The sequence below is a fragment of the Gadus macrocephalus genome, chromosome 19 (assembly GCF_031168955.1).
Source record: "Gadus macrocephalus chromosome 19, ASM3116895v1".
Taxonomy (NCBI): domain Eukaryota; kingdom Metazoa; phylum Chordata; class Actinopteri; order Gadiformes; family Gadidae; genus Gadus; species Gadus macrocephalus.
The window spans coordinates 9,467,199-9,483,690 of record NC_082400.1 but is presented as its reverse complement, the minus strand read 5'-3'; the positions used below and the strand labels follow the sequence as shown (position 1 = coordinate 9,483,690).

Here is a 16,492-nt window from a genome sequence, read left to right as displayed (position 1 = left end):
CTTTCGTTATGCATGGTTGAGGAAGTCCAGAGGATAATAGTTAACAGTACAGTTCAGATTTAGTTTGTTCCTCGTTACAGTGCGCAGATTCAATTAGAAGCATTCAAATAGGTTTCATATACACTGAAAGACATTAAGAAGTCCTTTTAATGGTCAAGATAAAAGCCATTTTGTATTTTTTCTGAAATGAATTATTAAAAAGTACAATTGGGATTCGGATGGAACAAGTAAGCGTATCTGAATTGGTGCAGTCACACACACATTTGATGGAAGGGCAACAGCAGCTGAGAATGCGTTGCACAATTGAACACACTTAAAGAACGCCTCAATGATTATACATACAAATGTCAACAACAAACTTAAGCATCTTGGACAACTTTCCTTAACAAAGCTAGGATAAGACTCAATTTAACCGTAGTTTAGTTTAATACTCAAACACTCAAAGGTTCCTCAAAGTGTGACTAAAAGGATGATGTGGTTCCATAGAGAAGTTACATTCTACGATTCATAAACCAAAATAATAAAATTGTGCTTCATGGAAAGCTTATACGGTAAACGCCATGGCTATGTAATCAATAATTATGATTTCTTTGAGTGTATACTATACAGCGTTTCCCCCAGAAAATGTCTTAAGTCAAGGTGGTCAAGGAGCGGCGGGGGGGGGGGGGGCACAACCATTGTTGTAACAGTATTACTGATGCATTATTGATCTTTATTTTTTACACCTGATGGAAGTATGTTTCCTCTCAAAGTTTTCTACTTTGTTAATGCATAATAATTAAAAAATATTGATTAAAAAAAAGGCGAGGCCCTATTGTGGTTAAGGCTGCCGCCTTAACAACACAGTACTGGGGGAAACACTGCTATAGTATGCTGTTCAACTACAACCATCTTCCGAGGTGAAACCTTTTCACATCATTGGTCAGAATTTGCTTTCTTGAGATAAACTTTGGATCAACTGTTCAAACATAATCTACCTGCAATCCATTTTTCACTGTTCCTCTTTAACTTTAGATTAAACTATGCCTAAGCTACTGCCTAAGCTACCTCTTTTCTTAAAACATGTGTCAGATCAAAAACAAATGAATACAACATCTTATTCAGCCATATTTACAGGTAGATCAGACTAGTCTAAAACATAATTTATCTAATAAGGTGTCATTTTGTAACCAATTTTTTTTTTCTTTTCTCAATTCTTGAATTGTAATTATATTTCATATTTTTTTATTCCCACTTTGTTCACCAAATGTCACACTTACTAAACCAGCTCTGGTAACCACACACATTACAGGCTCCTTCTTATTCACGGTAAGCCTTCAAATCCAAAGTCTTAACATTTAGAGCTGGTTTCATCGTCAGATATAGACCCAATACGAGAGTAAGGTTTTCTCAAATTATTTTGTAACAAGAAGTACAACAAAGTCACTGCAAGCTGCCTCATATGCTACTTTGGGCCCGGTCTGCATTTCTAGTCTGTGGCCAAACTAGTCTGTAAACTGGTTTACCAATGAATTCTAAACCTCATGTGTTGAATGTTAATTTCCTACTTTCCCACAAGCTCAAGCCACACTCCTGCTGAATGCCTGTTAGAAAACCTATATCTTTGTGGGTGACAATCCGCGTCCCACCAAATGTCGTGACGCTCAGTTACATAAAAACGGGATATCCAGAACAGCAATCCATATGAAACAAACAAAAGAAGATAACAAAAAGGAAAAATATCAAACAGTCCCAAGGTAGTAATTTGTTGAGTTTCTCATCTCAAGGTTAGACTCTTCTAGCGTCTCCTTGACCTTCTCTTGGGGGCAGCTTTCGCCTTTCCTGTGCTTGTCTTCTTCCCTGGTGTTTCCTTATCCTCCTCCGCTGCTGCTGCTGCTTCTTCTTCTTCTTCAGCTGTTGCCTCCTCAGACAATAGTGGCTCCGCCGGCGCAACCTCCACCAATGGCGCATCAGCCGGCTTCTCCTCAGCCAATAGCGCATCAGCAGGAGCTTCCTCAGCCAATGGGGCATCATCTGGCGCAAACTCGGCCAACTGCGGGTCAGCTTGTGTGTCCTCAGCGAATAGTGCGCCAGCCGCCGACGCCGCCTCAACCAATGGCTTTTCAGCCGGTGCCTCAACAGCCAACGGGGCATCTGCAGGTGCCTCCTCGGCCAATGAATCACCAGCCGGTTTCGCCTGGTTACAGTCCGGCACAGGCTCGGTTGCGCCAGGCAGCTCCGATGGATCCTGGGACAGCAGCTTCTCCTCGTCCTCGTCGGTAAGCATAGGGGGGTCCTCTGACACGGAGGCATGGGGGGCAACGGCCGGTCGACTCTCCTGGGGGGCAACGGCCGGTCGACTCTCCTGGGGTTCAACTGTTGGTTCCGGCACACCCAGGTCGCTGGAGGCAGCGGGGTTAGCGGTACCCTCCAAGCACTCGGGTTCAGTCTGGCGCCGGAGACGGTCCTCAGAACTGCTGGGTGTGGGGGGCCCGTCCTGCTGGCTGCTCTTCAAGGCTTTGTACTTCTATAGGATCATTAATGCAGACATCTTTGGTTTTCATCCGGTTTGACATAAAGGGCCTACAGGTGATCATATTTGAGTACTAAGCAATGTATGGATACAATCTTTACAATGCGTTACATCATCAATCATATTACCATTGGAAAAAAAGGCACAGGACTGTTATTATAGAACCGCTTTTCTAATAAATAAATAATAATACGTTGTTCAAACTGACCTTGAGGTGCTCAAAGTGTGTGAGAGACTTGCAGTGGGAGTGTAATGCAGAGGATTCAAAGTGGTAGAATTTGTTGCAGAGGCGACAGAGGAAGCCGGCCACTGGTACTAGGAAACGAGAGCCTATAGCGCAAAGGAGAGAGAAACTTAATCACATGGGACATCCAGGAATCATTTCTAGGGGTTTAACGACTTTAATACTACTGCATCTCTACCCAAACATAAACATACAATGACATTATCAATATTATCAGAGGTGCTTACTATAAGGTTATATTCTTGTTCAACTCAATGATACCGGGTGAAGTTGACTTATGGCTTAGATATCACCAAATAAGATGGAGATGGTCAGCGCTCACCATACACCGTATCAGTCTTGAACTCCTCATCCGTACTCATTCTCTCCAAGGTCACCTCTGTCTGGGACGACAGGTCATCCTGAAGGTGGACACACAGACACATCAAACATTATTACAAATAATTATAAGTCTGTTTCAGGAGTATTTTTCTAAATGGTGAAGTGGTTGTGTTACCAGTTGATAGCAGCCATGGGTCGCGTCCCTCTCCTCCCCTTCCACGTCGCAGCCATCTTTGTGGTCCAAGGACCCGAAACCCTGCTTCCCCTGAAGGTAAGAGCGTACGGAAAACAAACCATGAGGACGGGCCCCGGTGCAGAGGAAAATGGGGACACTTTGCCCTCCCCTTCAATTCTGCAACCATAAAAGTATTTCAATTATCCATATCATTTCCTTTTTGGAATTTAGTTATTCATCTAAAAAGGTAGGGGCCTTGCTCAAACGTGCCTACATATACTGCAGACATTAGTGTTTGAATGCCGGATCTTTCTACTACGATTCAAAAAGCCATTCTTGTATTTGCCTGTATTGTCTATCTTGTTTTGCGTTTGTAAATGTGTGATACTGCAAATCAGGTGTCTCTTTAGTGCTTTGGCCTCAATGAGAATAACCTATATAAGCTGTCCTACCTCCTCCACACGGTGTTTGTGCTGCTGGGACCGCATGTGTTCCACAAACAGCTGGGGGGTCTTGAAGGTCTTCCTGCAGACCGTGCAGGTCGGTCCAGCCAGGCTGCCAAGTTGCTGAGGAATAACACACCAGGTTTTAAAACCAGTGTTTGTATTTGCGTTGAATTAGGATTTTACAGCACTCAGACTACAGAGTCTTCTCAATATGGCGGAGCATCGGCATAAAAATAAAATCCCATGATGCATTGTGAGGCACACGCCCTACATACAGAAGCGAGTAAGAGACTGTGCCCAGCCTGTTACCTGGTGTTCCTTGTTGCAGCGGTGGTCAGTGGCTCCACACGTCAGATGAAGTCCACAGCTCGGACACCAGTGCAGAGGCTCGGCTCTTTTCTTACTGGAGAAGAGACACACAAACAAATGAGACCAAAAGTACTACAGTGCTACTGGGTTATAGTTGTTAAGCAACCCTACATTCACTTAGCACACACACGACTCACAAGTGAGGCGGAGAACAATCAAAGAATATAAATCAATATCAAAACACAGTTACATCAATAAAAACTACACATTGACAACTGGACTAAACTGCAGATTAGATGCTTGGATCTGAGACACACGGTTAGATGGTCTTTCATTCCCACTCATGTTGGTTCTACTACAACTGATGCTGTTACATTCCCCATCATTTCCCAAACAGCCCATATGACGTGTGAATGACTATACACAGTAGCCAAGAGGAGGAGGAAGTGTCTGTGTCAAGGCTCATACAGTAGGAAAGAGGAAGCACGAACACAACAGAAGCGGAGGACGTGCGACACTGACCCGTCTTTGTGGGCCGCCTGAAGAGAGTCCTGCACGCGCGGGAGCAGCGTCACCAGACAGGCATTACTCATGTGCTGGATCTCCATCATCCTCTGCTGGTGGGAGAGGCCGTTCATGTGACTGCGGAAGTTCTACCAGGACACAAATACAGCCAGAGGTTAGGGAAAACACCATCGCTTAAGTCCAATTTATTAACGTTACATGTGCCGCATTTGATGGACGCTTTTATCGAAAGCGTCTTACAATTCTTTGAGTACAATACTTTGACACATATATATATTTTTGTAGTTATAAATACATTCTGCATTCAGCTTCCCCACCGAGCTACCAATCCGATCCGAAATGTGAATAAGAGGACACTACTATGGATGGATGGACATCCATGTTACACAGTGAGTGCACCGCCCCCACCTGCTGGCTGTGGCAGGTAATGCTGCAGAGGTAGCAGTAGAACTTGTTAGTCCCCTCCAGGGTGTCCTCCTGGCTGTCCTGTGCGGAGGCGTCCATGTCCTCTGGCGCCTCCTCCAGTACGGAGTCGTCCGCTAAACACTCGTCACTCAGCTGGGAAACAGAAAGGGTATGAACAGTCAGACTGCGGCACCGGTTACTATGGAGTCGTTCCTCCAAAATACCAGTGCACCAGAGAAGAAGACAAGCACAGGGAAGGCAATCAGCTCCAAGGGAAGGAGTGATTCTTTTGTAGATACACGTCATTCATGAGGTGGTAGGGGTTGGTTCTCCTGCTCAAGCAGGGATTAAAATTAACGACGTCCCGTCGTCCCGGGGACGTAATTAATTGTCATCGGGAGGATTTTTATTCTCTCTCGGGTCGACTTCGGGACGAAGAGAATTTTGCGGGCACTGACTTCATTTTTCTGTTTAAGTTTAACACTTTCTGCGATGTTCGCGATCGGTGGAAAAGACTTATTTAATGGAAAGGGCTTTGTTCAATTGGCTGGCGCGCTCGCGTTTGTGTTGTTCAGTGAGACAGCGGGTGTAAAATCCGCCGTTCGTCAGGCTTTCTTGGTTCACTGGAGAAGGCGGGGCTGCGCACGGAGTCAAAAAAAAATGTGGGCCGGCCCACCGGGAGACTTCCCGATCTCCAGCCTCTGCTGCAGAGCGAATTTAAATCGCCGGCAGAACGGCCTGGGGGTCTAACACCGTCATTCATCTAAATTTAATTTATCTAAATTTCATATATATACATAGCATTTCACATTAATCTCAATTATTACACGGGTCTTCTCAATGCCATGGAATGCTCCGTTCACTTGCATGGGACCTTCACAACTTCCGGCGGTTAATTATACAAGTACAATCATGAGTATAATTGACCGCTGTCAAGGAAAACAACAGATTTTTCGCCTCTAATGAAACCCCACTCCGCAACTACCGGTAACTTGTCAACCCCAGCGTCTTCGGCTGCTGCGTTGTCTCTTTGCAGACAGCGCAACACCTCTACCCAAGCACCCCCCCCTTGAACCGCGGAGCCGTCGCATTTACATCAGAATGAAACCCAATAAACCGCCAATGTGTGTAGGGTCCGGGAGGGTAAATTGGGGTTCTAGCTCAAGCAGGCAAAAAAAAAAACTCGGGCAGTGTAAACGTGCGGACCGTGCCGCAAAAAAGGCGTGCATAAGATGGCATATTAGGCAGTCTCGCGCTGCTCAAGAGGCAAGCAGTGCGAGAGCCTGCTGCTCTGCGATCACCGGCGCAAAATTGTGGTAACATAGATAGACCACAGTTCTGCAAGGGTGTTGCTTGTCATCTGGAAATAAATATATTATTTCATCAACATAATGTATTGTGTTTTTATTATATTATCAGTAGGCCTAAGTAACGACTCAAAATGTAAAAAATATTTCTGCGAAAAATTCGGGACGATTCGGGACGGTTCGTTTCCGGGACGGTGGTGAAAAAAAGTTAATTTTAACCCCTGTGCTCAAGGATGCACTGCAGACATTGGGGTTTGATCGTTTCAACCCAGAACCTTTCGGCAGGTAGTGGAACACCCTAAACCCCCATAAACAAATCTTGGTTTGGATAAATTTTTGCAAAGCAGATCTGAAAAGGCGGTACTCAAAAACAACACATCTATATCACAAATAACATACCTCTGCGTCTCCGGCCTCTTCGGTTCCTTCGAGGACCTCGGAACAAATCTCTTCCACAATGGAGCAGTCTAAGACAGATTTGCATGGATATACAAGAAGAGGAAGGCATAACCAATCAGCTGTATAGATGTAACAGTAGTGGCAATCAATCAGTTAAAGGCATAAAGAAAGGACATTTGCTGCAAATAATCTTGAGGTAATTTTGAAACTTTCTACCAACTATCCGTTTGAATGGCGCAACATATTTATCTGTGTTCTTACCGCCCTCCTCTGCTGAGTTGTCACTCTCTAAAGTGATGGTGGTTGGCTCCTCTGACCTGAGAGAGAGGGAGGAGTGTTTAGAACGGCTTTAATTAACTAACATTAGCGCATTAGAGTCAAGTCGCCACGACTGATGTGACGCTTGTTTGCTTCAAGAAGACGACTCGGGGGACTATGATGAGGGGAGGTGCTGATGTTGTAGTGATAAAATACAGAATGAAACACATGGTGGTCACAGCTGTCATTACCCTTCGGTCCTCGGCTTCTTCACGGCCGGCTCGTCTGTAAGGTCCACCACTGACGTCGTGCTTTGACCGGCTTCCCCTTCTGCTGCTGCTGGTCCACCTCAACAAAACAAAACGCACACTTCTGGTTAGCCAGCTTTCTTTCCTCCAAAAGTAGACACTCAAACATACCATCTACTCTCAACAGAATTCAAAGATCACATCAACGTAGGCAAATGTAATAGGAGGTACATATCTCAAATACATATAAATGAATACAGAGATAAACATTTTACATTTACGAAATAAATTAACCCCATGAGGAGTTTGTTTATCCAGCTCACTGAATCACTAACTTGGGATAACCAATTTAATTATTTTTGGCCTGATACTTCTATTTTCACAAGACATGTGGTAGGAGATAACGCATACCGATACCGACATGACACCTCCCCATTTCAAACACTTGGATCGCAGCAGCCTTACCTGGCTCCGCCTTATCGCTGGTGTCTGCTGTAATGCTGGCTACTGATTGGCCGTTGGCGCTCGCTGCCGCCCTCTGCTCGTTGTCCCTCTTCCTGTCTTGCTGCCGATAGTCCTGGACAAGCAGGGCAGATAAACAAGATTACTGACCCGGTAACGCTTCCTTGGCATTCACAGTTGACATTTAGAGCTGGCCAAAGCACTGTTTAATGTGCGCGAGGAAAAAACACCAACAACACACACACACGTGAAAATGTGTTTTACTCGTATGAAATCAAATAGCCAGCACAACGGGCTTGGGGACTAACACCGTAATATATATAAACTATAACCGCATTTCACATTAATCGCAAATATCCTGCTGCTTCGGGTTTTCCTTTGTAGGCGCGTTAAGGGGAGGCGCGGGCAAATCCGCTGTCAGTGCGTGTGCAGTGTATCAGTGATACGCGAGTTTATCCAATAGGTGGTAGTGTACCCACGCACCATTGGCATGTATGCTCACTTGTCTCTGTGTGCGTGTGTGAACGAGAATGCCAGGGAGTGCTATACGGAGATGAATGAACGGAACAATATTTATGTTTCAAAATCGCGTAAAAAACAACAACAGAATCAATTAGTGGCGCTCGGTGTTCCTTCTGTGGCGCTGGGCCACTATGGTCTATGTATTGGAAACACTTAGAATACATGATTGTTACTCATTGAACTTCACACACCCAGCGAGCTAGGTCACCGGTGCCAGTTAAGAGACGTCTCATGACCCGAATTGCCTGCAGCAAACCACAAAAAAAAAAAAAACGCAAACCACAGGAAGTCTTTCCTGTATGCAAAAACTCCTCTGCCACAGGTGGAGGTCAGCCACTTCCGGACTGAAATTGAGGCACTGTATCTATGGGTATATGACACTGTCCGTCCTACCAAGAGTTCAGGGGACACACACACACATTTACATTTACATTTAGCAGACGCTTTTATCCAAAGCGACTTACATCAGTTAATACACACCGAGTCAACCGTGCAAGGCGACAGCCAGCTCGTCAGGAGCAGTTAGGGTTAAGTGTCTTGCTCAGGGACACATCAACACTCAGCTAGGAGGAGCTGGGGATCGTACTAGCAACCTTTCAGTTACAAGACAACTGCTCTACCTCCTGAGCTAAGCCGACCCAACTGCCACTTCCTGACTGAAATTGAGAGTCTGCATCTATGGGTATATGACACTGTCCTACTAACAGTTCAGGGGACACACACACACACACACACACACACACACACACACACACACACACACACACACACACACACACACACACACACACACACACACACACACACACACACACACACACACACACACACACACACACACACACACACACCTGAGGTCAAAGGAACCTCCAGTCATTGCAGCAGCTCCCATAAGTTGTCCTGTAGACATTCATTAAATTCCATTGTTCCACTTTCTACATTAGATTTTGAAAATAGCACGGTGTGAAATGTGGAAACCAATTCCTCTCCAAATGACGGAAAAGGGAAAGCTGTTAGATAGACAGGAAAGAGGGTTTAAAGTGAGAGGGAATTCCATGCAGAAAAGGCCTACCGGTCAGAATCAAACCTGGCCCACTACAAGGCCCAGACAATATGGTGTGGGCTATCGCGATTCGCGGGTCGAGGCACCCGATTCAAACGCACTTTTAGAACTAGTCCCAAAAATCCTCCCATTCGTCTCATCTGGATTAGCAGATAAATGCACCCAGAAATCCACCTGTATCTTTTGAATGTTATACCGTCCTACCATGCTGGTGGAGGTGTTTGCGTTGTTGTTGTTGTAGAAGCGCTGGTGCGGGTGGAAGTGGCGTGCTGCGGGGTATCCCATGAGGGGGGACTTCATGGTCATGCCCATGGGAACGGGCCCCAGCAGAGAGGACCTGGCCCCGGCCGAGAAGAACTGCCGGAATTGCTGACCGCCCATCCCAAAGCCTCGCATGTTACCTGGACAACACACATAGTCGAAAGGTGTGTGAATCTTTCGCCAGCTCACAATACAATTTTGATTCTTGGGCTCACGATTAGATTAGATGTGAATTCGGTACATGGGTGCTAATTTCAGGATCTAATCCAGTCCGCTGTCCGTGTGGCAATTTAAGGCATAAAAGCAGAGTAAAGTGTGCAAACGATTATGTCGCTTTTACATTTGAAAAGGTGATTACAATAAGGTAAAACACATAAAAGGCAGAACAAAAAAGGGAAAAAAATAAGGAAAAAGATTGACTTTTGGAAGTTGGGACTTGATACGTAATTTTTACGCGAATTAATAGTCCTAGAGAGCAAGATTACCTTGGTACAGGTATCTCAATTAGTGATAGGTTGCTTTGGATAAATAGTTGATAGAAGAGGTTACTGGACGATTAAACAAGCAAGGAATTTGGTTTTAGGACACTCAATATACGTACATAAGACATAAAAGTTATATAAAATAAATATAAGAAAGGATGGGAAAAGTAATCCATTTGTTTGATTATATGAATGTAGCTGAAGGATTCACTTCTTAAAATGTCAAAATGATCAAGGCATTGTTATTGTCAATGATAATTTAAAAAAATACCATGCGTCCTAGTAAATAATTAATAACATAATTATAATACACAATAAAAACCCTTGCATTCTGTGGTACTGTTCAGTTTGGTTGAAAATGCTGAGAATACATAAAGGAAGATAGATCTATACATCAGGTCAAATTATCCTTAGTGCTGGATTCTGATAACAGAAAGATTTATCTTGTATTGTACCTTGCAATTGTTGCATCAGCAGAGCTCCCTGCAACATGGGGTTGGGTGCGATGATTGTGGTCTGTGTAGCCTGGCACATGTTGACCATCCTGGTCGAAGGGGCATTCTGGGATTGCATGGCCCTGTTACATAAAACAGAATCAAACATTGTTATTTAAGTTAATTTTATCCAGCGATTGTATTTGTGGAAAAACTATTAACTAAAGGGTAGTATCTGCTATAACAGAAGCACTGCCCCCAACAAGGTTGTGTTATCCAGAGGGCCTGCTCGATCCCCGACCTGGGGTTCACCTTACCGCTGAGCCTGGTGGTGGTGGTGATGCGCAACATGGTGTTGTTGGGGAGGCTGCGGAGGCGGAGGTGGAGGCTGTTGCTGGAAAAGTTGCTGGATCTGCCGCAGGTGTTGGTGAAACTGTTGCTGCTGCTGTTGCTGTTGCTGGTGATGAATGTGTGGGTTGAACATGCCGCTGTTGTGTGTAACTGTCCTGTTGTGTGTTAATGTGCCGTAGCAACACAACGGCGATGACGAGATGCACACGGTCCAATCGGGGTACTCCTAAAGGGTATCTAGACAAGAAAATACTCCTATAATTAAGAAGTCGCAATTCGTATAACGCATCATAAAACAAGTGCGCATCTCAAGAGACAACAGATTGCTCCCCCAAACCGGGGATCGGTGATACACAACACAACATGACGGTGGCTAACAATCGAACAATACTTTTCATTTCAGCGGAATAAAATACTGCTCCAGAAAAAATCGTGTGCATTTCAGTTTCAATTGACTGAAAGGTTTTATGTACAGTATAGTGTAACATACCGTAACTTGGTAGTAATTTAATAGTTAGGTAAAGTTAACATGCTGCACCTGTCGTGCGAAAATGAATGCTAACATTAGCGAGCTACTTGCAAAACAAGCTAACATAGCATTACAATCCACTGGGTCTCTCCAAATGGAAATAAACCCCGTTATAAACACTTTAAGAGACGACATTTCATTGCATTAAGAAAACTTACCCTTTAAAAAGGACAACTACAAATATGACAAAGGACCAACATTGGCCAAAGCACAAGTAAATAATTAAAACTTGCGATAGATTGCAGTTTCCAGTGTGCTTGTTGAGCGAAGTCAAGCAAGACAATAAAAGTACACTGTAGACTTCCGGCAAATTTAAAAACTAAAAGCCCTACCACTGCTTTGTTGCCCAGGGTAGCCCGCAATACATCGCCTATGGAAGAATGAATGTAGTTGTATGAAGTTAGGATTTAAATAATAAATAATATTTTCAAATAATGTGGAATGATCCAATCCTTGGCTCTTTTGTGGAAAATGTGTGGAGTTCAATTGTTTTTATTATTATTTTTAGTAGAATTATTATATGATATCGTTTAATTAATTTCTGTAATTATTTATTGGTGGTATTACTTTTCTAGTCGTAGACGTTTTGCGCTTTTATATTGAAGCCAATACATTTTTTCCTGCATTCATCTGCCCGTCACCATTTGAGGTAGCTTGCTGTTTATTTCTATGGTGATAGATATGTCTCCCCCTGGTGGAGACGAGTAAGCATGATAGATTCACCTTATCGTGCTGCTCGAAGACCGTTACAATAATCCACCTTGGCCTGCATCAATTACTTAAAAACTAGGCTTAACATCTGTTAATCAATGTCGTGTTTTTGCAATTCACCTTTAGAAATGCCTGCTACATTCAGCAATAATAACTCTTCATAAAGCCAGTAATTTTGAAAACGACTTAATTCCAAGGATGTATTATATGGGTTACTTTCGGTTACACTCTCGCCGTGCGCATGTGCAAACGACAACAGGGAATCACAAGCAGTAGAGCGCCGGCTGTCGTCTGGGCATAGGCCTTTTTTCTAACTTTCAGTACCCTGGACAGCTCAGTACGCCTATTACTACGTACAGAATACTGCGTGAAACACTCTTCAGTAAAAAAAAACATGAATACTGGAAAAGTACACATTTTCCCTACCAATTTGTGAAATAACAATAACGATCCAGTTAATGTTTAATATTATATTAAGTTATGCCACCACCTAGCGGCACACGAGCGCAGCTGCAACCTATATCTCTCCTGAGGGGGAGAGAAGAGAAGAGATTATCCTCATCCGCTCTGGTCCTCGGAGGTGGAGAGAGAACACACAACAAGCAAGAGGAGGACACTAGAGAGGAGTAGAGGGGACTCCAAGGAGAGCCAGCAGATGCGGGAGACCACCGCGGACACCATATTATCTACGGATTTTCTTTAGGACACATCTTCAGGGTCAGACGAGGGACATATCTCCCACCCTCCCTCAATTTCATTTCAATTCTGACAGATAGGACCGAACAACTCCCTCGCCAAGATGGGCAACCGAGGCATGGAAGATCTGATCCCTCTGGTGAACAAAATGCAGGATGCCTTCGCTGCAATCGGCCAAAACTCGAACTTAGACTTGCCTCAGATCGCCGTTGTGGGCGGCCAGAGTGCGGGGAAAAGCTCCGTGTTGGAGAACTTCGTGGGGAAGTAAGTGGATCTTTCCTTTTTTTCGATCCGCTGGTGCGCCATTCATCCCGTGGCCGCAGTGGCTTTCGCCTCAACACTTCCCCAAACCCATCCCCCTTTGGCATAAAACATCCAAGCAGTGGTGATCTACTGTGTGTCATTCATTAGAAACACAAGCCGGCTCCATAAATCATGGTTGGGCTTCTTCACAACATGTCTGTCTTCCATGTATACACACACCAGGCCTCCCCAGAGGCTGCCCGAGGAGGCTTAATCGTTACATAACTCATGCTCATACTAATTCTACAGATAATTAATACATGCGACATCATACTTCGGCATAGGGTTTTAACCGTTAACCGCACACCTGACGAAGGTGTCAACTATTTTTGTCAAGAACAAAGTATAGATTTTGAATCACGTTTCAGCTTGTCAACAAACTACCTGGAAACCCTTACAACTGCAGCAGATAAAAAAACCTCATTTTTTTTGCTTGGTTTTAAACGTATCCTAGGAGGTATTTATTCAATGTAAATTGATTATAGCTCTACAATACTTGCACTGGTTTTGGTCTTATTTCTGCCAGGGGGGCAGTCTGTTGTTGTCCGTGCTTGTTGTAGTTAAAGCTTTTTAGATTAGGGGAACCTTTTATTTTTGTCTGTATAGTTTCAGTTGTCTTGGGGAACAGTCACCAAATAGAGATTCCAGGATGCAAACACAGCATTTGGAATCAATGTGCTGCAGTATGACCTTGCCAAAAAAAGAGAGCGCTAGAGAGAGAGAGAGAGAGAGAGAGAGAGAGAGAGAGAGAGAGAGAGAGAGAGAGAGAGAGAGAGAGAGAGAGGAGAGAGAGAGAGAGAGAGAGAGAGAGAGAGAGAGAGAGAGAGAGAGAGAGAGAGAGAGAGAGAGAGAGAGAGAGAGAGAGAGAGAGAGAGAGAGAGAGAGCTTTGAGCCCTTTCAGCTGGGCTCAGCATCCATCTGTCAATGCATGGCCAATAGGTGAACAAGCTTACTGCATGCTAGACTAACTATTAGTCCCGCTGTGCATTCTTTCAAGACATATTATTCTCTCAAAGATCTGCCACCCTAGTGTTGTCTCTGGGTTTAGGTCATTGTTTCCTGTAAATATCAAATGTTATGGTACATTCCTTTCCGGTCAACTCTTTGGGAATGATGGAAGAAGGCCTTGTCTTCGTGTGAGGCTATTCCCCGTAGTTCCTCTCCCTGACAGCCCTAAATTAAACTGACAGCTTCCTTACAGCTTTGTAACAGTACTGTGAAATAATTAGTTTCCCCCTGTGCAAAACTGTGCAAAAGCCCTATTTCTGCTCTGCTGGTCAAGCTCTTGTACTGTACGTGATTTGCAACAGAGTCAGCTGCTGTGGTAGTATTACTACACTATCATGACATTATTATAATAATCTCTTCCTACACGGTGGGAGATTTTAGCACTTTAATCTAACAGTGTTCTGTTCCCCAAGGAAACCTGGTATGTGCCATAGAAGTCAGGGTAATTCATTCCAATTAATGAGTTAATTCATTCATTAGGTGAATCCAATTATAGAAGAGGAATACCTCAACAAAGACAGGATGATGTGTGAAAGTGCAAGCGAGGTGAGCTGCAAGTGGAATTCAGTATTTCCTGACGGGCTTCAACTCCTCCTGACACTCTTGTGGTCAGACGAACCGACCAGCTAGAACTGAACCCCAGCATCAGTAGGGACTACGAAATCTAGCCTTTAGCCTGCGAGAGTGTGAGAGAGACAGATAGAGAGAAAGAAAGGGAGAGAGATGGGGCAGATCAAGATGATTGCGGTTGAGTAGTGCAATGTGCATGCAATAGATCGGTACACCATACTGCACAATAGTGCACACACATGCACAAAGCATCTGTACACACTGAGACACTTTTATTGGCATAGCACTTTATTACAGTTACAGTTACAGTACACACGCACGCACACACACACACACACACACACACACACACACACACACACACACACACACACACACACACACACACACACACACACACACACACACACACACATGCACATAGAGAGTAAGACCTCTTTCTACACTATGATTTAACTTGGGTATTACAAACAGGATTAAGGTATCGCCGTATACAACATCCGATCTCAGGTCTCTGATGAAGCTTTTCTGTCGTCTGCGATCTTTGGAATTTCAAGGTCTCTCTGCATACCATAAAACCTTTTAACGTAACAAAGGAGCCGCATAGCCAAGGTGGACGTACATCGTTCCTCTCTGAGGCGTATTACTATCTGTAACAATGTTAGCGACCTATGACACTAAGCCCCTTTCGCTTAGTGGATTAGGGTTTTGACCGGGATTTCCCCTGTGGGCCTTTTGGCTGGTGGGACTGACGACTAACGTGCCCTCCAACGCGCTGATAAATTATGCTATGCTGATGTCATGACAGAGCATTAAAGACAATGACACACACAGTGGACACTGTTCAAGGTTACGAACAGAAAGCACCCCCTCCCTCTCCCTCTCCCTCATACCATCCAACCAACCCCCCCCCAATCGTCTTCACTCTTTGTCTGCTCAGTCTGATAGTGTGTTCTACATGAAGTGTCCGCTCCATGTCGCCTTACTTCCATGCATTTGATCCGAGTGCTGGCGGGCATAAATTGTATGCTGGATAGCCTCTATAGACGTTTCTTGTTCCTGCTTATATTTGGTCTGGGTGTAAAATATCAATTGATAAAAGATTTGATTGTCTTAAAAGGGAAAGAGAGAGAGATAAAATAATCAAAGAAAGGAAGGAAGGGAGAGCAGTACAGTTGTTGGATTCGGTTAGATCAGTGTTTTGTGTTTTTCAACCTGTGGCTGCAGTTGGTCGTGTGATTTCATTCTTGAAATAGGCAAATCAAGAATAATCAGAAAAATAATTGAAACAATTTAAAATGTATATTATAATAAATAATTTATTTTAGTAAAATACTATTATGGCTTGTTATTCTAAAAAAATATTGCTACCCTTGTTGCATTCAATCGTATGTTTTCCAATATAATGCTTTCTGTTCATTCGTGTTTTCTAAATAAGCAGCGTTGCCGACTATATCTTTCCACTGTTTCCAAGTGGCCATGGCCTTCTTGCACTAATATCTTTGCATAAAGGGGGCTTTGGCACTGTTTGCTCAGCCATTGCATATGTATTTATAAGTCTTCATTGTTTGCGTGTTAGGGGTGGTTCACAAAAGGTCTTCATGACAATTTAGTGTTACGGAAAAGTTAAAGGTTGGGAGCAACATCTTACGAAGAAGAACACATTTCTATCATGTTCAGGGTTAGTGACAGCTTTGGTGGTTATTCAGTGATGCCTTTGTTGCATTCTGAAGTTCGTGAACCTCATACCATAATCATGTTTGTCGTTGCCACCACTCTGTGTTGCTAGGGTTATTCAAACTGCCCTGTGAACTGGGAAGGAGCCTAGGACCAGGTCACAGTGACCTTTGACCTAATTCCTAATGAGACCTGGATTCTCTCTCTATGTTCTCTAGTCGTATTCCACTAGCTGGTGTTTGTGGATGAAGTCTCGAGGTGTTTAGTAAGATTC

General features: G+C 44.0%; 2 protein-coding genes across 14 annotated transcripts in view; one reads left to right on the top strand and one right to left on the bottom strand.

Moving 5' to 3' along the window:
• Nucleotides 1–1,201: 1,201 nt before the first annotated feature.
• Nucleotides 1,202–11,573, bottom strand: ciz1a (cdkn1a interacting zinc finger protein 1a). Of its 2 annotated transcripts, none has more exons than XM_060038595.1 (16): nt 11,412–11,573; nt 10,691–10,961; nt 10,395–10,516; nt 9,401–9,597; nt 7,615–7,726; nt 7,153–7,249; nt 6,905–6,960; nt 6,644–6,711; nt 4,941–5,090; nt 4,530–4,660; nt 4,008–4,101; nt 3,705–3,818; nt 3,253–3,342; nt 3,079–3,157; nt 2,721–2,842; nt 1,202–2,506 (listed from the first exon to the last, which is right to left on the bottom strand). In XM_060038595.1, the coding sequence occupies exons 2-16, from the start codon at nt 10,855–10,857 to the stop codon at nt 1,778–1,780; spliced, it is 2,328 nt and encodes a 775-aa protein (XP_059894578.1). In that variant the 5' UTR covers nt 10,858–10,961; nt 11,412–11,573; the 3' UTR covers nt 1,202–1,777. The 2 variants fall into 2 exon arrangements, with proteins under 2 accessions (XP_059894578.1, XP_059894579.1); XM_060038596.1 differs by having other exon boundaries at nt 2,455–2,562.
• A 916-nt stretch (nt 11,574–12,489) lies between these two features.
• Nucleotides 12,490–16,492, top strand: part of dnm1a (dynamin 1a) — a 54,904-nt gene continuing 50,901 nt past the window's right edge. For 7 of the 12 annotated variants that reach the window (XR_009523076.1, XM_060038169.1, XM_060038167.1 and 4 more), the window contains exon 1: nt 12,492–12,924. Coding sequence is in view for 11 of the 12 variants with exons in the window: in XM_060038169.1 (XP_059894152.1) it covers nt 12,764–12,924 (161 nt within the window). In the remaining variant the exon portion in view is untranslated. Of the gene's footprint in view, nt 12,925–16,492 lie in introns of all 12 variants that reach the window. The other 5 variants (XM_060038172.1, XM_060038176.1, XM_060038166.1 and 2 more) reach the window with 2 other exon arrangements.